At 25.4% G+C, this 24039-nt stretch overlaps 2 protein-coding genes across 2 annotated transcripts; both read right to left on the bottom strand.

Moving 5' to 3' along the window:
* Positions 1-3663: 3663 nt before the first annotated feature.
* On the bottom strand, positions 3664-5226 carry LOC113549372 (dynein light chain 1, axonemal). Its single transcript, XM_026950645.1, has 5 exons — positions 5198-5226; positions 4976-5127; positions 4617-4909; positions 4105-4251; positions 3664-3775 (listed from the first exon to the last, which is right to left on the bottom strand). Exons 1-4 carry the CDS (start codon positions 5201-5203, stop codon positions 4145-4147), a joined length of 558 nt encoding a protein of 185 aa, XP_026806446.1. The 5' UTR covers positions 5204-5226; the 3' UTR covers positions 3664-3775; positions 4105-4144.
* A 1331-nt stretch (positions 5227-6557) lies between these two features.
* LOC113556016 (trifunctional purine biosynthetic protein adenosine-3) lies at positions 6558-13231 on the bottom strand. Its single transcript, XM_026960712.1, has 18 exons — positions 13171-13231; positions 12988-13070; positions 11747-11836; positions 11246-11493; positions 10978-11158; positions 10698-10908; positions 10505-10635; positions 10291-10414; positions 9977-10190; positions 9687-9909; positions 8779-8977; positions 8468-8719; positions 8111-8314; positions 7886-8026; positions 7615-7757; positions 7409-7528; positions 7094-7351; positions 6558-7034 (listed from the first exon to the last, which is right to left on the bottom strand). The coding sequence occupies exons 2-18, from the start codon at positions 13060-13062 to the stop codon at positions 6816-6818; spliced, it is 3033 nt and encodes a 1010-aa protein (XP_026816513.1). The 5' UTR covers positions 13063-13070; positions 13171-13231; the 3' UTR covers positions 6558-6815.
* Positions 13232-24039: the final 10808 nt, after the last annotated feature.

Raw genomic sequence — 24039 nt, 5'->3', positions numbered from 1 at the left:
AGAAAAAATGTTACAAAAACAAAATGTCTATTAGTACCTAGGTATCTATGTTTAAATAATGGATTTAATCGTTTTAACATCTTTGATCCAATAATTTTTTTAGGACAGACGAGAGGATTGTATAAAATCTTTTTTTTTGAAAGGGGGGGAGGGTCAAGTATTTGATAACTAATAGATATGTGAGGGGTCTTGCCCCAACACCTCCATCCGTTTTATAAAGTTACAATGTTTTATTTTTATAGACTTTTTTGTTATGTTAACAAAACCGACCATGCCTAACTAGGGGGGGTTGAACCCCCCGTATATGCCCCTGCATATACTTATAATATTATATATGTCTACGTGCACATTTGAATCGAAGAGTTCTACGACGGGAAATTGTATAAGTAGGTATATTAAATATGTATTCAATATAACTATACATAATCAGTAATCACTACAAAAGTACAAAATTACTAATTAGTGACGAAATCGCATCAGTTTCTATATTTTGCTTAGACTAATTATTTATATTTACCTATGGTCGGGCTTTAGATTTCAATAAGGTTTGACTAGTTGTGTACGTGAATACGTATCTTGTGATACTTGGGAGTTGGGGATGCCGCCACAGGGTGACTTATCACTTCTATATTCTGAATATTTCAACTACCTACACATTATATATTAAACAGATTGTAAATATCTTTTATATGTATACAAAAAAGAAAAAGAATGAGAAAAAAAGTGCGTGCAAAATGCAATAAAGTAATTATGTTTTGTGGAATGTATAAAAATATGTATCCTACTCATCGGCATAGGCGCAACTAAACCTCTAAAACGCGGGGTGCTAATATTGTTGACAGTTTACCAATTGATGGTATTTCAATTAAATAATAATTGTTAAGTATTAAAAACAAGGGGTACTAAAAACCTTTTTGCACCCCCCTAGTTGCGTTACTGCGTCATCGGGTTTTATCGAACTCGCCAGCTTAAAATAAAATATATTATTTAATACATAGATAAACAAAATAATTTAATTAAAATACCTATATATATATTTTTTAACGATTTTTTGACATTGTCCATTCACAAAGGTAAAACCCAAATATGCACGGTACGATAAAAAAAAAATATGAGGTTCTGTTAATGAATGGTCTCCTCTTTACATGATTCATGTTTGTTTATACTTTTTCTTCTATTATGTTATCATTATTACTTATTGTTTTGTATTTTAAGCAGATTGAATATTTAAAAAAAAAAAGAAAAAAAATATAGATGCCTAGAATATAAGATTTGTTACAAATTATAAATTAAATTGCCATATTTAAATTAGTGATTTTATATACCAGTTTAATATATTAAGTAAATCAATAAATTTTTAAATTTAAATAATTATCAACAATTTTTGTTATTTTTTTTCTGATCCAAAATGTTTGTTTTTACCGACCTAATTTGTATCGTCTACGTAAGAGAGTCCGTCGAAACGGGTGTAATAAGATAATGTGAGCGTGAGGATTCTGACGTTCCAAAAAATGAAACAAGACCGTTGTTGAAAGAAAAATGGTTTATTGAGTAAGTTTATGACATGATTAATTAAATTATAATTTACTTAATGTTAAACTGGTACGTCTTACAACTACGAAATAGGTCGAATATAACACGATTGACTTAACTACACTGGGTAGTGTCGTGTTAAAATCAGACATAAATGCCCATTCAGCAATAAACCCCACATTCAGAGACGTACACAGGAGGGTGTTTTGGGTGTTCAAACACCCACCGAAATATTTGGTTTTTGTATGGTTATTCACTTATTCTATTTTAATGTTAATTGCCATAATTATACTTTGATAGACAGGTATGATATAATAGGTAGGTAAATTGAGTCCGAAATACCGTTTTTGTGGTAAATTGAGTCCCGGATTTGAAAAGGTTTAAGATAAACGGAGTTCCTGGTTATAATAGGTTTAGTTTCCAAAACAGCACATTTTCTTTCTCACTTTTACAGGCTTAGTACTAATAGTATTATCTGTTATGTTAAAAATGTGCTTTTTTGTTTTTAATATCTAATATAATTCACAACGTCGTACATACAAATTACAATTAATTAAATATATAATAATATACAAATTCAAGTCAATTTTTTTTATTATTATTACTATTTATTGTTATTATGTACATGATAAAAATGTATTTAATATATTTTGAACGAATTCATATCTTGAAATATTTTTATTTTCTTATTTCAACATTTCTTGTCTCAAAAAAAAATTTTTCTATTGTTATTTTTTTCATTTTAATTATCTCTTTGCTACGTATTTTTATAAATGTATCTATTTGAATGTATTTAAGTAAGCAAATCGATAATCAATAATCATTAATTGGTGACTAATCACTATACAGTACTCATTGAATGTATCGACTTTTTATTTTTAAGTATAAGTACATTGTTGTTATTTATTAATTATTCTTTCGAAAAATGTTATTACTCGGGACTCAGTTTACTTAGCACGTTAAAGTGTTAACACATTGTGTTTGTGAAAAACTGGTTAAAGCAAAATAAAAATTTAATATTGAAAAATTAAAATAATTAATAAATTTGAATAAAAATAAAAATACTTAAACAGGATTTATAAATAAAATAAAATTATACGTTTTGTGTATTGACGTGGGTACGTATTTACGTAACAAAACTGGCGACGAAAGATTAGATTAATTAGTATTGTTAAATTTAGAGACATAACCACATAGGTGTTAATTGGAAGATATTCTTAATACAATGGCTAAAACTTCGTAAAAATTAGATTTAATATTGTAATTTTTTCTTTATATCAATATTTATACTTAAAAAGTAGGTATAGCTAGTTTTCATAAAAAAATTTTGTATGTTTTTAAAAAAAAAGTTCTACAACTGATTTTCAAAAACACATCCCGAAACTTTTTTCTACGTACGTCCCTGCCCATATTACTTATAATAATATACTTAATACATAAATACATGTATAATAAATAATAATTAATAATAACAGTATAAAAGTAGGTACTAGATAATAATAATCATGACGTTCATAACACTATTATTTTCTGAAAGGTTTCTATGCTGATTATTAGGGCTTAGATTTCAATGCATTTGCATTTTTTGGGGGAGATTCATTAAACAATACTCTCTAAGCTACAAATATGTTTCATATAGGTACTTTATTTTTTAATTACAATTTTTTTTCAGCATTTTTGACGTTTTAAATACTTTTTTTAAAATTTTATAAAGTTATTTTTGATCTATTTTTCATATCATGACTAAAAATTTGACTTAACTGAAATATAAATATAGTGTATAGGTTGTACAAATGTGCAATATAGGTACATAATGAAATACAAAATGTAATTTGTTAAATTTAAATTTTCACTCATTTTTTAGATTCTAAACGAAGTGATGAATGTATTGATTTTACAATGATGTGTTTTATTTTTTGTTGATATTTTAGTGCATTTAAATCCGAGCCCTTCTGATTATCATATTCATCACTTACATCATTAAATAATATATAAATTGCTATTATTATAGTATTAATAACTAGAATTTATGAGGATGTATGTGTGTGAACAAAAACCTTTAGGACTACCTAGGTACCTAAGGGAATACGTGAAATGTAGGTACAACTTGACATAGTTTCTTATTACATTTTACGATTTAGATTTTTTAGTCTTTTTCATTGAATATGTGAATAATGTGTGCAATTTCAAAATAATATGATATTATCCATCCAGACGGTTTATTCAAATAATTATACGGTTCCTAAAGATGATAAAATTAAATATAATTTTAATTAAAAACTAATTTTACGTGTACAAATCACAATGCCAATTTAATCATAGTCTCATTATCAACATTGATAGCTGATACTCCATATACGAGTATATCAAATATTTTGAGTATCTGCATAACATTATGAATAATAATAGACTCAGAAACTTAATTACTTTAAATAATAAAAATTTTAGATACCTATTAATTAATTCAAAGCTCAAGATTTGACATAACTTCAGTCAATAAATATGTTAATCTGGCATCGTAATAATAAATCATACATTTTAATTTTTAAATACGATAAAATATTAAATTACTTAGTAAATTTAGACTTGCTTGTTTACAATTGAGATTCTTTTAATCTCTTATGATTGGTACTCCATCCAATATTACTAGTTTAGGAAGCTTTCTAATACAATCACTACGCCATACAGATTCATCTAAACAGTCGTAAAGTGGATTTCCTAAGGAAATTGTAATTATTTATTATTCATTATTATGTTGTTAAATAAAGATAATGTGTGCAAATAATCTGATATCGTGCAATTTAAGAATATTGTGAACATTATTTTTTTTATAACTAGGTAACAATCTTAATTGAATAAATTAATATGGACTACTAACACATATACAATTAATATAATATACCTATATTATTGTAATATTATATCACGTATTAATTATTAATTAATAACAGTCAAAACTAAATAGAAAATAAATGTATATTTGTCCAGTATGAACAATTTTTAAGGTATTATTTGTTAATAATACAGTTAAGTGTGTATTAAATGCCTGATTTGAATAACATAGGTACATAATAATAAATTACCGACAAATAAAAAGTCTTTTAAGCTTTCCATTTCTGCAAGCTTATTTACTTCTGCCCATTCTTTAACATTATTATTAGACATGTGTAAAACTTTAAGTTTACGCATGCCTAGAACACCTTTCATTTTTTCAATAAAGTTATAAGATATCCACAATTCTTCTAAAGTATCAGCTAATGGTTCAAGCCCAGTAAAAGCCTTAATGTAGTTTCGTCCTAATGATAAAATTTTTAAATTCCTTAGAGCAGCAAGACCATTTATTTTCTCAATCATATTTGTACTTAATGATAATTTTCTATAAAAAAATATTAACAATTCTAAAAATATATAATATTTAAGAAACATTATTTTTATCACATACTCGCATTTAGTTAAAACTGATAAATTATTATCCATTTTTTCAATTGGCGGCCATTGAAATTGTAAACATATATTTGTAGCTTCACTTGCAGATTCCTTATTTTCATCTTCCCAATTTTTTATTGCATCTTTTATTGTAGTAGCTTTTAAATCCTATTAAATAAATAATATTTAATAATAAATATCAAGTTAATAATTGCTGATTTTATTATTATATACTTACTCCCATTTTTATTCAAAAAATAATCTGATTTTTAAACCTATGTTAAAATAGATAAAATATGCAATACAATATATTATGTTGCTATGGTTATATAGTTACTATTATGTTGTATTGTTGTGTATATCAATACCATTAAATTATTGATATAATATACTTAATTTCTATTTTCTACACTGAAAAAGTGAAAACTAAAGAATTAAATATTCTTTTATTATTGTAATACTGTGTAAAATTGTCTATTGTCTATAAGTAACAGTACTAAATTATACATTAAAACAATTGGAAAATATATTTAAATTGAAATTTCAAATTGTTATTGAGATTATTATTTTTTTTAATAGGTAATATTTATTTCATTATACACTTAATTAATTAGTTATGAAATATTCACTCCATAAAATATTTAATAAAACCTGTTAAATATACTGATACAGAATGATTATTTTATTATGAATTACACATTATTTCAAAAGCATGATTGATATAAATTGAAATATTCTGCTTCGGAACAGGAAATTAAAAATGTTATGTTTTCTTTCAAAAAAGTAAAAACCTAAAAATTATATCAATATAGAATATTAATATAGGTATAAATATTAAAAAGATGAGAAAGTGGGTATCACTCTGCTGTATAGTAGAGATGGAGAGTAGGTCACCATAATGGATGTGTTAAATTAGAATCCAATGACAGGTATCATTGTAAACAAAAACGATTCTAATACATGATTGTAATATATCGTTATTTTACTCGAAAAATAAATTTCATACGCTTATAAAATTTTAGATTCTGAACGAAGTGATGAATGTCTTTTTTTTTGATATTTAAGTGCATTTATATTCGAACCTTTCTTATTATCATATTCATCACTTACATTATTAAATAATATATAAATTGTTATTATTGTAGTGTGTGTGTCTTTTTTTATTTTTATGTCTGTCATCACATTTTGGAATAGTAATAGTGCTTTGATTTTTAACTTCAGCCCCTCTTTGAAAAGGAAATTGAATTTAGTTGGTACTTTGGGGAGGTCAAAAGTATTTTCTATATTGACGCTGGAGTTTTTTTTACAGTTCTTTGAAGAAAAAGTTATGGAAAACCTTGTGTTGAGTTTTTTAACCTTCTCTTAAATCAAAGCACTATTATTACTCCAAAACGTGATGACAGACAAAAAAATAAAAATACACATCATTGTAAAACATCACTGTATCACTCTGTTCAGAATCAAAAATGTTAAAAGAATAAAAAATAAAAGAATCACATTGTATATAAATATATATAAACATAAAAAATAAATGACGAAATAATAGTTTTATTTATTGAAACATATACATATTATAATTTAAAACAATAATGTATAATATTATTATAAATTGGTTGAAACAAAAATTGGTAAAAGAATGCATAAAAAATATAGATAATTTTACTTAAATACATAATATTATAGTAAAAATTAAACACAAGAAACATCAAAGTCAATAACAATATTTTAAGTATTGTATATGTATTCAGAAACAATTGTATAGTTATAACTAATGGAAATATTTATATCTAATAGAAAAATAAAATAAAAATTATAGAATATAAAATAAATGTAAAAATGATTTTTTAATTGTTTATTTAAATAATATTTCTTAATACATCACTTGAATTAGATAACCATTTTACTTTTCCAATATCTTTATCCAAACAAACTTGATTGGTAGCAAATAGTTTTAAAGCTTTTGGAAAAGCGATGTGTTCAACCTCCTTAATTTTTTCAGTAAGACTTTCTTCTGTTTCATCTAAACTTATATTCACACTTTCTTGTACAATAATTGCTCCAGCATCAATTTCCTCCTAAAAATTAAGAAATAAATTAAGATATATAAACAAAAAATAAAAACAAAAATATTTACTTCTACAAAATGAACTGTACAACCAGAAACTCGTACGCCAGATTCAATGGCTTGTTTTTGAGGACGAAGACCTTTGAATAAAGGCAAAAGTGAAGGGTGTATGTTTAATAGACGACCTCTCCATTTGCTCACAAAATTCTTTGTTAACACACGCATAAAACCAGCTAAGCAAACAACATCTACTTGTGTTTGTTCTAATTCATTCAATATTTTATTTTCAAATTCTTCACGTGATGTAAACTTAGTATGATCTATTGCCTAAATAATCAATATAAATAAATCACACTTACAAAATATAATTTATTAATGTATTACCAAAGCCAATATACCAGCACGTCTGGCACGCTTTAGACCTTCAACTCCAGGTTTATTGGAGATTACTAAGACAATTTCAGACATCATAGATGGATCATCAGTAGTAGTATCAATCAATGACTATATTAAAAAAAAAAAAGAATGATTGAGGGATTATTGAAATTATTTGGGCATTATAAATAATAATTAATACTATTATATTTTACCTGTAAATTGGTTCCAGATCCTGATATAAGAACAGCTACACGCATTTTAGGATGCATCCTGGATGCAACATAAGTCTGAATATGGGGACGCATCAAAGGCTCCATGGCATTCGCAAATTTTTTCACTTCAACTGGTTGTTCGTCTACAAGTATTAATGAAAGTTCACACTTTGAGCTCTCTTTTTTTCTAAATTATATATATGTATTGTTACATAGTCTACAAAAAGTTAATTATACTTTTTGATATATTATGTAAACTGGTGGGACTTACCAGACATTTTTTCATCAACTATGCCAACAACTTTACCATTAGTAGCAGATAGAACATCTTCAACGTGTTTCCTATCAACTATTAATATCATACCCAAACCACAATTCAGTGTTCGTAACATTTCCGTTTCATTGATGCTACCTATTCAACCAAATTAAATACATTTAACATAATAATAAAATTAATAATGGATTAAAATTAATATGTAATAAATATTAATTATACCTGTTGCAGCTATCCAACCATATACAGGCTGGATATTCCATTTTGTAGCATCTAAAACAACTTTTTTATTTTTTGGTAGAATACGTGGAATATTTTCTATTAAACCACCTCCAGTAATATGAGCCAATGCTTTTATATGATTATTTCTTATTGAAGGTAATACACGCTCAACATAAATTACTGTAGGAGTTAAAAGTTCTTCACCTAAAATTTTATTTAAACTTATAAGATATTTATAGCAAAAAAACAATTATTGAAATATTATTATAAATTAATTTTAATTATTGAGCTTAAATACATCAATATGCTGCTTTTATAATATACCTTCATAAACATATTTAAAAATGAAAAACTAACCATAAGTTTTCTTGTCCAAGCTAAAAGGGGCTTCATCTGTAAATTTATGACAACCCATGTCCATTATTTTACGAATCAAACTAAATCCATTAGCATGAACACCACTTGATTCTAAACCAATAACAACATCCCCAGAAACAATATCCTCAATATGAGGCAAAATCTTATTTCGCTCTACTGCTCCTACTGCAAAACCAGCTACATCATAGTCATTATTATGATAAAGGCCTGGCATTTCTGCTGTTTCTCCACCTAAAAATCAATGTCAATTAAATAATTTAGTTATATTAATAACAATAATAAATAATTACCTATAAGAGCACATCCAGATTGATGGCAACCATCTACAATGCCTTTAAAAACTTGAACAACAGCTCCTCCTTCCAATCGACCAGTTGCATAATAATCAAGGAAAAATAAAGGTTCAGCGCCATGAACTAATATATCATTAACACACATTGCAACAAGATCTTGTCCAATTGATTCATGACTATTACATGTTAGAGCAACCTTGGGAAAAATTGTGAATATAAATAATAAATCCAAGAAAAAATAAAAATATATTTTATACATTGAGACAACTGAGTTGTAACCACAATCATAAATAAATAGAAACAATTTAAATTTTATCCCAAACTTTTCTATACTTTAACTGTAGATATAAAAGAATTATTTATCCGTACATTAATTCCTCCAGTATACTGCAACCTTAGGGACTAAAGTGAACACATATCCAAAAATATAAGAAAATAATTTTGCTATCAAGAAAAGAACATCTCGGACTAAAAGAAATTAAAGTAGCACTGTTATCTATCTGTTCTAGCATCAGTTAAATTACAAACAAAAGCCGATTAATACTTTTTATTAGTATTAAAAATAATCAAAAAAACAATTATACAAAAAAGACTAGTTCAAATTAAACAAATAAATAACAAAAAAATATATAAAATGGAGATTTTATAAGAAAAAAAACGCTTTGATAATTGTAAATAATTTAAAATTATTGATTGCTAATTAAAAATAATGGTAACCACACCATTTAGATAAATTACACTATTCAGTCTATAGAAGTTGGATGAAATATAACATTTTTTAATTATTAAGGGGAATGACTTAAAATGTTTCTTTGAAAACCCCTAAGCGCCACTCTGACTTATCATTGAAAATTGTGAGATACAAATTCTAATACACTAAATAAAGTTATCCTAATTTTCCATACCTTTAATTTAGTACCAACTCCATCTGAACTGGACACAAGTATTGGATCCTGGAATGCAGCTGCTTTGAGATCAAACATGGCACCAAATGAACCCAAATCTCCAAGCACTCCTTGACGTTTTGTGATGGATACCATTTGTTTATAAATTGGAATTAAATTATTTCCAGCAGTTATGTCAACACCACTAGACTTATAGGTTGTTGCGCCCTTAGCAAGAATTGCTCTAAAAATATTAAAAACAACTACAGATAATTATCAAAAAAATAATAAAAATAAATAATGATTCAAACCTAGCAATTCCTCTATGGGCAATATCAGTTCTGAATTGAGCACCATTAAACATTATTCTGCCACAAGCCATAGTTGCTCTAGCAGCAGCTAAGACTAAGTCTTGATGAATAGTTATCACAATCAATACACGGCCTCCATTTGTAACTAATTCCCCATAATTGTTCAATTTAGTACCCATATGAAATACCATGCCTTTTGTTACACTAGGTAATCCTAAAAAATTCTCAATTATAACTATGTTTCAAAAAAAAAAAAAATTACAATGACAATAGCTTAATTAAATACTAATTAATAACTCAGTTACATAAATTACCAGATATTACATCGCCTTTACTGGATGTTAACGGATATCCTCTACTAGCCATTACAACACCGACACAAAATTTATCAGTTTTCCAATTAACTTCAACTTTATTCAAAGTACGATCACAACATGCCTAGTTAAGTACAAACATTTATAAATTTAAAATAATAGTTGTTAGGTAATATCTTAAAATTAATATCAATAATAATTACTAATTACACACTTTCATAATATCATAAAGGTCTGAATTTAATAGTGGCAATATTGTCTGGGTTTCAGGATCACCAAAACGACAATTGAACTCTAAAACTCTAATACCATCATTAGTAACCATTAATCCGGCATAAAGAACACCTAAAAAATATAAAATAAATAATAATTTTTAAAACTAACAATGATCAATAAAAAATACTCACCCACAAAAGGAGACCCACGATTACGGAGACCATCAACGGCCCTTTGTAAAATATTTTTTGCCTCGTCCAACTCATTTTGAGGCATGTTGTAACAAGGACAAAATGCTCCCATACCTCCAGTATTTGGACCCTTGTCTTGATTATATGCCCTTTTGTAATCTTGACTTGGTAGCATGACCTTTATATTAACACCATCAGTAAAACATAAAACCTATATAAAAAAAAAAAATACCAAATATAAATATAAACACTTTTCCAAATTAAAATGAATGTATCATACAGAAACTTCTTCTCCTTGTAACAATTCTTCAACTACAACAGTCTGACCAGCTTTACCAAAGCGATTTTCTGTTAAGATAGCATCTAATGCTAAGCATGCTTCTTGTTTATTAGAAGCAACTACCACTCCTTTGCCTGCAGCAAGGCCACTTGCTTTTATTACTAATGCAGGATAATCAGCCCTAGTACAATATATATACATAGATTAAATAAGTGTCATATACAAATAGCATTTAATACTATTTATAAATATTAGTAAGAATAATTACGAATAAACAAAATCTGTTGCTTGTTTAACATCATTGAATGATCTCCATTTGGCTGTTGGAATATTAAATTCATCCATAAATTGTTTTGACCATTCTTTATCACTTTCAATACGGGCCGCTTTAGCAGATGGTCCAAAACAATTCAAGTTGTGAGCAGCTAATACATCAGCAATTCCTGATGCAAGAGGATCTTCAGGACCAACAATTATTAAGTCTATAGATGTCTCTACACACCATTTTGCCAATAACTATAATTAAAAAAAAATTAATGTAAAATAATTTCCAAAAATAATATTTAAATTAATATAAGGTTTATTTTATTGTCTATGTGACACTCCTATATTACTGCTGTATCTATTTACTTTTTATCACAGAAAAATATTCAAAATATACCACTAAAAATAAACAATTAAAAATAGTAACTTCTTTATTTAAGTTAAAGTATACTATCAGTTGACATGATCCTCAATAAAAATTATAATAATACTTTTATCTTCATACTTCAAAATTGTTAACATCCAAATCTACAAATTCGACTTGAGGGAATAACGTAGCTCCAATATTGTTTGGTGTAATATAAATTTTATTCACCTGTAAAAAGAAAAAAGGTATAATAAGATATTTATAAATAATAGACATATAAATCTTCAAATAGGTTAACTTATCTACATATACAATTATTATAATTTCATTGTCTAGTATTTCCATTACTGGTTAAATACTATAAAATCTTGAATAATACTTAATTAATGTACACCATAGCTTATTTTGATGTAAAATGGATGGCTATTACTCTCACTCATTTAATACTATTATAGGATAAATAAATTAATTTTATTAAATTAAAAACAAATAAACAAAAATGTATCCTATTATTCTTATTAAATTTTATCTAAACCATGTTTCTGAAAACTATTAATATAAAATACTTGCATGGGTCTAATTTTAATATTTATTACATTGATACAACTTACAATATTATATTCTTTATTAAATGAGAAAAAATGACAGTAAGCATACAAATATATATATATATATATATAGCTCATGCTGGCTATTACAGAATTATGTATTTTGATGTACATAGGTTTTAATGAATCTAGCAAAAAAAAGCCCTGTACCAACTAAGTACATTATTTGCTATTTTATTATGATTTACATAATTAAATATAATCATTATATTTATCTATGTAACACTTCCTTAACATATCTATAAGTATAGCTGAAATCTGCATTTAACATTGTCGCTAATTGTCATTTATACCTAGATAATTAAAAAAAAAAATTGAAAATAATTAAAAAATGTTGAAGGTAAAAATTTAAAATAATTGTCATTTATCATTTGTATTATATAATTTAAAAAACGTTAAATAAATTTAAAAATGATTTAAAATATTAAATGCTGATTGCAGCTATACTTTTACATATGTTAAAGATGTGTTACATAGATAAATGTAAAGATTAAATTTAATTATGTTAATCGTAAAAAAAAAATGAATAATGTATTTAGTTGGTATAGGGCTTTTTTTTCCAATAAATGTTGTTAGAGGTTTTTTTCTAAATACCAATATATACATATACCTATCAAAACCAATTTTATACCAGCTTAAAATCAAATAAATAATAAAACATATATCTGATTAATTGGTTTTGTATTTTTGTTTGATGTATATAATTAATACTCAATATAAAAAATATTGACTTAATTTAATATTATTATTATACATTTAAATTATTCTTACTTTTGAAGAACTTGATAATTTCCAGGCAATTGCATTTTCTCGACCTCCGCCACCAACCACAAGTACACTAGCCATTACAAGATCTATAAAAATAAATGATATTTATAAAATTAATGAAAAATCCATTGACTTTTCAAAAAATATAAATTATTATTATATGAATCACTCGTTGGGTAAGACTACCTGAGTGATCAGGCTGAAACCGCAAAAAACCACGTGGAAAAAACAAATAAAACGAATATTGCACACAGCGCGAGAAGTACGTCTGTACTACAGTAGGAGTATCTAATAACAATTAATTATGAAATATATAGTTATTACTTATTAGGTATTAGTTATCAGACATTTAGATTCGCTTATAATACTCGTATGTAAAATAAGAATAATGATTATGAATTCCGATTAAGATTGAGGACCACAACATTTAATAGTGGTCAGTGCCCAGTGGATAATAATAATATATCAAATAATAGGTATTGCTTAATAATGGAAGAGGAAATATTAAACATGATAATATCTGTTTGTTGATAAATAGATCACGAAACGTGATTTTATAATCACTAACCAATATCAGTTTAATTTATTATATAATAACCTTAAAGAGTATGTTAACCGCCAAAATTGAGTATACGATTATTGTATTATTTTCTTGAGTGAAAAAGCGGGAATGACATTTGAAATATTCAGGTTTCGTGTGGTTTAAGTATTTAACGACATCTAATTTATAAAAAAGTAAAATTTAAATTGTTATTAATATTTTCCTTCCACAGATAATTAAATAATTAAATAGGTATTCAAATTTGTATTGTGTATAATAATAATAATATGCATTATAACGTCTATATGCTACTTAAATAATATGTTCCTTTTTTGTCTAAAATTAAAAATGGTTATTTTTAATTCATATTACTACAGACAAACACTATAGCATAATTGTTTTTTATTCTGATCAAATTATGAATAAAAATAATTACCGATTACAGATAATAATTTAAGAGGACGCTAGAATTTTAAAACGTTCATAACTTGCATTAAAATTAAAATATGTATAAAAAAAACCTATGAGGTTCACTAGGTAATATTTTAACTTTTAAATTGAAAAAGTATAATGAGTAAATTCACTGTATTATTTAAACATAGCGGAAAAAACCGAATTAAATGTTAAATGGATTCCTCAGAATGTACAATTTGCTGTGTTTTTAAAACGGAGACAACACATACAAACTACAAACACACGTTAAAAACTATAAGCTATTAAACTATATACATATAGTTCTGTGTTCTTGTATTGTTATTTGTTGGGTAAGTATATTGTATACCATATGTACCTATACATTATTACATTTTAAATATAATTAATAAGTATATTATTTTAGACAACGAAGACTATTCAGATTTTGAGATATCTAAGAATATTGTCGTCCTGGCAGTACTACAGTCCATTAAAGTCTCTAAATACCTACTTGAATAGCGATAAAAGACATACAGTTGTACAATTAATAAATTGAACCATTAATTTTATAATATATTATAAAATCAATGATCAAACTTAATATATTTATTGATAAAACATGAAAATCTATTAAATATTCGGTATATAAAAACATTGAAAACGTACGGTGAATGGTTATTTTATTATACTAAAATATTAATAATATTAAATATTAATACATAGGTATATATGTAATATATGTGAAGGTAAGTATAGGTATTATACTAGTGTAAACAATTTGGAATATTATAGTGTGTGAGTGTGTGACTTAGTCCTAGTCAAACTTAAAAACCTTAGATATTTTAAAAGACTGTGTAGATATTATTATATGTCGTTTGATTGAAATCACCCAACGGTAACAATTTTTTTTACTCGATATCAATAATCATTGTTTTTATATGAATAATAAATTTGCAATAGGTACTTGTGACTTATGGATGTTATGGTACACTCGAAACGTGTTAGGTTAGGATTATAATAAGTATACTTATAATATTATATTATTATAATAACCAGGGCTCAGGACTTATAGCACTTAAATTATTAAAATAAGCATTTAAAAAACTTAAATTTGAGCAAAAATATTTAATCAAAAAAAAAAATTCTTTTTTTACATGATGAAGTAGGTACTAGACATAATTTGTAACTGTGCTAAAAATAATATAATTCAAAATTACAAAAAATATTGAAATAAAATGATTAAGAAAAGTTTCTAACTAAAAAATCAGGAAAAAAAACCTTTATATTATAAAAAAATCAAATTTCACTTTCGAGACATTGTGCCTTATTGTTTATAGATTTTCCGAGGGATTTTCTGAAAAAAGTAGAAAAAACTGGTCAAAAAAGCAAATAAAAATCAGAAAAACTGGATATAAACATCGTTTTAAAAAATTGTTGAAAAAGGCAAAAAAAGCACTTTCATAATTTATCAATTTCATAATTGAATGTGTTATAACATGGCATACGCTTCTATAGCACTCTGCTACATTTTAAGTCAATCCATAAAAATAAACAAATACTAACTATTAGAAATTAGGATCAATATTATGTAATACAGTGGGGATCTTATTGAATATTATACAAAATATCTATAATAGATTTAAATCCAATGCCCACCAGTCGCCATAAAAAAGGTTTAAAGGTCAGATAATACAAGTATACAACTCTACATAATAACTAAATAGCTACTGATATATTGACGTAGCTAGTTCACATTATTTCATTTGAACAATCACATTATTGTATATTTGTATGGTATAGTTATATCATAATAGAATATAATGATAGTTTGATAATTCTATAATAATAATTGAATTTTTCTGTATCTAATTAAAAAATAATTTTGAAGTTTTATTCATTGTCTCGTTGATAGCTGATAGGTAATGACTAATGAATAATAACTTATAAATAAAACGAAAAACTATAGGACCAATAATAACAACAAGTAGTTAAACCAGTGATGCATTTAAGCCGGGGCTATCAGAGCCCCAAAATATGTCCAGGTTAATAAATTGTATTTATAATAAAAATAGTCATAATTAAAATACGAAAAATATTGTATAGTATCAAACTGTTTCTAGCATCACTATTTAATAATTTAATTTTTGAGTTTAAGCTCCTCACCTCCTTATCCTAGGGCACTAAGTTTCGTGTTACGCCACCAAGTTAAACCTATAGGTACTAGACAGGATAATTAAACATTTGAATACATATTGGTCACTAAAATAGTGTAAGCAATAAACAAGTAAGTACCTACTATAAGTAGGTATGTCTATTTATCTAAATATTTTTATATAATTTAACTTAAGTACCTACTTAACTTGACTTGACTTTATAACGTTTATTTTTACCTAATATATATATATATAAATAAGTACCTATAATATGTATGATTATATTATATTTAACCATTACTTCATTTAATTTATTGCAATTATTGCATTCAACTCATTCAAGTAAGAAAAAAGAAAAACATTAAATAGATAAATATAGTATACCTATATAATAACTAATAAGGAACTAATAATAGGAATTTATCTATGAATTCATAATTTCAACTAAAACATTAAATTATAACTATATATATGACATCGACATGCTTATCATAAATAATATTTTAGGTTTAATCTGTGCTCTTGAGCTTTGCACGTCTTATTTAGGAAGTTTAGGTAGGTACATAACCTGTCTGCAATGTTATAAAAAACGACAATAAATTAATGTACTTAATCTATGTAAGTTTTTATCAGGTTTTATTATACAGTTTATATTGATACAGTTAATTATAATTTATAATATCTATATGATTATATGAATACTATACCAATATCTTTTTATAATAATTTTCTTAAAACAATTTATCGTTAGATTAAATGATTATCTACATCATTGGTTTACAAAATTTTTAAAAATGCTGCATACCTAATTCATCTTTTACAAAGATTTTGCGGCACATTAATCCTTATGATACATGAAATATAAATATCATACAAAATCATAGGCACAATTTCAGTTTTAGACCTGTGGGGGCTCTGCCCAGTCTGCCCCCCCGTTCCTATAGGTATATGGTTATGGTATACCTATACCTATTAATTTGCGTGGGTAAATAGATAATATTATATATAAAATAAAATTTTTTTTCACCCACTTTCCTACGCATTTAATACAATTAATGGATTAATATATTATAGTACATCTATATATTATTAAAATGAAAAATATTTTGATAAAACTATATTTATTTATTTTTTTAATAAAAATATTTTAATAATTAAATTCATAAACTAATAAGTAATAAGCAATAGTGCTATGCGTTATGAGTTAGGAGTAACAAAATGGAGAATTGAAATACAAAATTCAAGTATATAATGAGTAATGACTAATGAATAATGACTGGGGTTAATGTTATGGTATTAAAAATACGTTATTACCAACTTTATTCTCAATAAATTGAAATGATTATCACTTATCAGTAATATATTGTAATTCGTAATACAATTATAGTATTATTAAATCCACGGCCAAATGTCCTTAGCCATGATAGTATCTAAACTATGTTCCGCGTGTGGATCCGATATACTATCGAAAACGCACAAGTAGGTAATGAATTGTTAAAACTTTAAAAAATTATTTTTTCAAACAACATTAACTATTATTGTGTAGATTAGATAATTAATGAAGAATTTCAAGAATTTAATACTTCAAAAAAAATATAAATTATTGGATGATCTAATTTTAATATTGGAGAAGCAAAACGTTCCAAGTTTCCTCAAACTATGCCTTAAGCAAATTACAATTCTTAATAAATGATGATGCTTTTAGATTCAGAACGAAGTGAGTCATATATATGATATAGAAACCTGATCATTTATAATATTAGGCATTTAGATTTTAGTTATTAAATGCAATACCTAGTATTGAACAGTATGTTATAATAATATTTGTAATGGGGGGGGGGGGGTAAACATTTTCAAAAATATTTGCATTCCCTAAACATGAAGGCTGATGGCTATGTTAAAATATTAAAAATGCGGCACTCTTCAAGGACGCTCGTGACACACCAGCCGCTGAGCATCGTAGTTAAAAACCACCGAATTTTTCATAGTCGGTTATTACAATTTTAGTTTAGTTATTACAAAATCAGTAATAAAAAATATATATTTATAAATTATAGAAAAAATCATGGTGGACACTTCGTAAAACACGTAATAAATTCATAATATATTATGTTTTAAATTGTTAAGCTTTTTGAAAAAAAGTATTTAGAAATATTTATCAACATTTAAAGAAAAAAAACTAAAAAACTTAGAAAAATCCATGTCTATAAAAGAGTTTAAAATTAGTCATCATTTTTTTATAATTGCATTGTGTATTGAAAATAGTTATTTCATTAATATCAGAAAGTTTTAAGTTCAATGATTAGTATTTTTCGAATAATAACAAAATAACAAAAACAAAAGGTAAAATGATTTTGCGGAAAACTGGTGTTACGTAAAAATGCACGCTTTTCAAAAATTTTAAATTCTGAGTGAAGCGACTATTGTTTTGACTTTATAATCATGTTTTTTTTTTTGTTGCTGTAGAAAAATGATTATATTTTAAACTTAAATATATTTTCTGAAAAGAAATGTTAGTTAGTACTTTAAATTGTCAGTAATTTTTTTAATAATTGGGGAAAAATAAGTGTCGAGCATCATCTCAAATGTGAGGAATAAGGATCATGTAAATGGATGTGTTAATACGAGTAGGTTGAATTTAATGATATATCATTGTATAAGTGTAAAATTATAAGTAAGTTATGATATGTTTTTCATATTTCTTATAAATTAATTAATTAATCTATTATTATTTCGATTATTATGGTAGAATTATTATATTATTGTGCTTATAAATATTTATATTATTTAATTATTATAAGAATATATATTTGTACCAAATTATATTATTGTTAATTTTTGAATGAATAACGGCACCTCATTGTAAAATAGTTCTGTTTATAAGTACACATTTTGAAAATATCGTTGCGTATCGTGAAATTAATAATAAATACGTATAAGTTTTAAGGCTCAAGAAATAATTTTTTGAATTATTACCAAATAATTAACATCTTTATTTATCATTTATGACGGAGAAATTCGACATTATGTACTATAAAGAAGAGTGGGTTATTATATCTACTATTCCCTCTTTTTTTTTTATTGAAGCTTGAATTTTTTTATATTATCAGTCATGATCCGTGACCTTTTAGTATAGAAGAAAATTATTTAATTTTTAATAGTAACTTTTTATAATTAGATGTTGACAAATTCATTAAATCCACAAAAAGTATAGATTATTTTTTAATTAAAAACTCATATAATCTACAAATGATCGCTAGAAATACATGTGTAATATGTAAGTACTCTAGTACTATATGCTATGATTATTAGTAACTATGATGCAGTTTTTACCTAAGCTATTCTACCTATTTTGCCCTTAGATCATCTTCATAATATGTGTATAAATTGTTTTATCTGATTACTTAATATTTTATTGTTATTTCAATTATTACCTATATTATCTATCAAGTATCAACTATAAAAACTAATTATTTGAAATTACAATTTCATTATTATTTCAATTTATTCAGATACAATAGTTACAATGAAAAGTAAAAGGATAAGTTGGGTAGGGCATGTATAGTGAGGTCGAGAACAGACTATCGGTCAAGTCACCAGCTGGAAGCTAAAGAGGAAAAGACTGCTCAGCAGTCTAAGTCGTCTAAGAAAAAAATGGATAGATAGGGTCCATAAAGACCTGAATATGCTGGGATTTTTAACGGTGAAGCATTAGTCATAGTCAGAGACAGATGGAGAGAAGTGGTGGTTGCGGCAAAGGACCTAAATGGTATATACTAAGCCAAAAAAAAAAAAAAAAAATGTCAACTTATTATAAAATGTATTTCTTTATGATGAAAATATTTTGGAGCTTAATACATTGGAAATATTATATAAAAAAAAATAGAAATATTTTAATACATGATTATTTAAAAAATAAAACTTTAAATACGTTAATATGTTTCCTACCTACGCATTTAATTTTAATAACCTTATTATATATCTATATTATTTTGTATTAATATTGCATTAATAGATTGAACCATGAAATATAAATTAATACTCAAATTATAAAAAAAATGTTATCATGTATTACCCCGTAATATTGTCAAAATATAGTATAATTTCATGTACTTAATACTATTGTTCTATTGTTGAGGACATTAGGATAATGCATCATAAAAGAGTACTGTCCTATGAACAAGAGTATGTGTCTGGCTATCATCATAATTCTTAAGTATAATCTAAAATTTCATAAATAGCTGTTGACAACAAAACCAAATTTCATATATATTTGATAATACCTAATTAATAATCGTACAAATTGTTTTACAATTTTATCGATAAGACTACACGAATATTTACTATTTAAATTCGATGACAATAACAATGTTGGTGATCACTGGTCGTGAGCTTTTACTACGTCACGGGCTCCCACGTAGTGCGATGCTGCGATGGGTATTGCGACGGCCAAGGATGAGATTTTCGAAGACTAAAATAAAATACACGTGAGAGTTCAACGAAACGTAACTATATTGGTACCATGTTTAATTTTATAACTCATGTATTTAAATAAATGTTCGTCGAAGGCGGTCGTATTACGTATCTGTGTATCGTTATTCGTTGATTATATAATATTAATTATAAATACATAATGTATATAAATAAACGCACCGCCTCACGCATAGAGCTTTGTTTAATTTTAAGCTACATTATAGATACTAAATATTGTGTAGGCATCTTAATAGAAGTATCTGAGATACTTTTTAAGATACAATTATTATATTATGCTGCAAAATGTAAAGTATTTAAATGAAAACTAAACTGAATTAAACCATGTATCAAAGAGTCCTGAGTTCTGAAGATGAAATATTTAAGTTTAGAGAATAATGATGGCAATACTGTTGAATAACCACTCAAGTTGTATAGACATTATCAAGATATTTTTAATAAAAAGTCCAATAACAATTTCTTAAAGTATTTAGTACGTAATGTTTATAAAGTATTCATGGAATATAATTCGATTCACCCTTCTATTATAGCGCTCTGTTGAGTCACTATTTATTATTGGTAGATACACAAATATATTAACCCCAAAAGTAAATTTACTTGATGGCGAATGTATTGGAGTATTTGTCTTACTTAATACTTTATTTAAAAATGGACACTAAAATCTAAGATTGTGTTTTTTTATTATAATTAATATTGATTTATTAACAATTAACGGATGACCTGGTGGGTAATACATTAATAATACCAGTTGGCTATTACTTATATTATTAAATATAATAATTTTTTATTTTATTTTCTTAAATTATAAAACACATAACTATTATTATTGTATTTGTATAAAATTATATTCAAAATCTGCTATAAAAATGATTACAACGATTTTGAATTATGTATTATTTATTTTTATATTAAATATTTACAAAGAAAATGGTTTGTTTTTAAATGTATCTTAAGATACTTAAAGTACTTATTACAGATATTGGCACAATTAGGGAAGGACCTCAAAATGTATTTTAGCCCCCCCCCCAAATTTGTTTAATTATTTAAAATTTTATAATAATTTAAACATAAGATAGTGAGATACATCCTATGACCTGTAAAAACCTAACCTAACCTGTATTACCTATACAATATGTCGTAGCGAATTATTGTAACAGAATTATTAAAAAGTAAATTGTATAAGTATTCAATATTAAAGTTTATTTTTCAATAATGTGTAATTTAATAATAACATTTTTATCTAAAAAAGTAATAAATATTATGCGGGCAAGGAACATTGACCAGCGACATTGCGGCGGTCACCATAATCAGAGCTGTGCCGTTAAGATTTGACGCCCAGGGCAAAATTAAAAATGTTCGCCCACTATTTTATTTATCATAATGCATTTAAATTTTTTTGGCGCCCCTTTAAACTATACGCCTGGGGCACATGTCCCCTAGGTCCCCCCACGGCACAGCTCTGACCAAAATACAATATTTTTATTTTATTTTGGTGATTAAAAATGGACAAAAAAAACTTATTTAGTAATTTTAATTTATCAAAAAAGTTGTAATCCAGTTGTATTCGAAAATTTGTTACTATTGAAAATGAAAATAACCCATACAATATCCCTAGTTTTTTGGTAAGCATGAAACTAAGTAAATTATATTAGGTATTTATTTGTGGAGCTATACAGCCCCCCTAATATTTTAGACCCAATTGCCCAATGTCTATATCTAGATACTATAATTGAAAGTATCTATAATTATAATTAGTAATTACAACACTGCCTATAAATATTTTAAAAATGTTTGCTCTTTCTCGTCAAAATACTTAACAATTAACGTATTGTTATTTATCGTTAAATACAAGTAATTTTGTCCAAATTGTAATTTAAAATGTCTATAAAAATAATTGTCTTTACTCTTTATATATTTTACTTTTTTTAGATTTTATGGTTTTAGTATAAATTACTTATGCAAATTTTTGTATTTAAAGTTTTCACAAAAAAAAGTGTCTATGCATTTTTTTACTATAATAAATAACTTTTATTATAATTATCATAATTTTAACAATTTTATCGAATTTCGGCAAAATTCTAATTTCAGATGCATATAAAAAAAAATGTTACCTATATATTTTTGTATTATTATAAAAGGTTATAAAGTACTAAGAATAACTTTTGTAAATTTCTTATTACATTTTTAAGAATTTTAACCCGACTTATAATTTTTTATTGACATTTGTAGGAAAAACTAAAAAAAATTGAAAATTTCTTATATCAATAAATAACGTATAATGCAAATGATTATATAATTATTTTAGTAAACATTTCAAGTATCTATTGTTTTTTTTTTTTTTAAATACAATAAAATATAAAACATTTTTGAGGAGAATTAATTATTTAACGGGTGAATTATATGGAATGCCGTAAACATTTGAACTTGACATGTTCTTAAAAATTGAATTTAGCTTTGAGTTAGATATTTTTTTTTAATAAAAAAACTTGATTATATAGCTCAAAAACAGTTGAAATATTTTGAAAATATTATTATAAATATATGTATATACATATATATATAATATATATATATATATATGTATATGTCTAGGGTGGCGTCAAACCCGGTCACTTGCCCCGAAAGTCTTTATCGAGGAGTGCCAAATTACCAAATAACAGTGGCATAATAGAGGGGGGCTAAATTATGAAAGGACACTAATTTTATACTTTGTATGCCCCGGGTAAAATTTATGCTAGATCCGGAATATAGGCTGACAAATATCATCAGTCACTGCTCAGAATCATTTTTTGTATACAAAATCATTGAATTTAAATTTAACACATCCACTATAATGATCCACTCGACAGTTACAGATACTATAGTAGTACAGTACAACATAGCTGTACCCACTTGTCCACCTCATGAAAAAAAAAAAAAAAATGTATACTTATGATACAAATATTTAATACATCAAATATTTGATATGAATGATTTGATAAAAGAAATTACTCAGCAGTATAACTTTAGACAAAAATTCGATTTAAATAATTAAATTTTAAAGATAGTTTTTGTTAAAGGTTTTTTGATTTGTATACGTATATCGGATACGTAAAGAGGAAATGTGTTAAATGCCTAACGTAGGATCATAAATTCTTAATGTATAATTAACCAACGCGTAGGTTCCAGGAACCTAACCAAAAATAATAAAAAGTATTTTATCTTTTTAATTTTTTGAACCCATTACTAAAATTAAGAATCTTTAATCTCAATAATACTTACTAATTTTTAATTTGTACCCATTAAAATCATACAAAACCCATATTTATCATAATATGAAAAAATTAAATAAAACATGTGTTTATTACTTTACAAACTATATAAGGTACGAAAATTTGAAAGTAAATTTAGATTGGTTTAGTTTATTTATGTGTAACATAAACCTCCAATTATCTTTCGCTTTATATTATTTTTAGA

The sequence above is a fragment of the Rhopalosiphum maidis genome, chromosome 1 (assembly GCF_003676215.2).
Source record: "Rhopalosiphum maidis isolate BTI-1 chromosome 1, ASM367621v3, whole genome shotgun sequence".
NCBI lineage: Eukaryota > Metazoa > Arthropoda > Insecta > Hemiptera > Aphididae > Rhopalosiphum > Rhopalosiphum maidis.
Note: the sequence above shows the minus strand (reverse complement) of the source record. Positions and strands in the feature narration are given on the sequence as shown.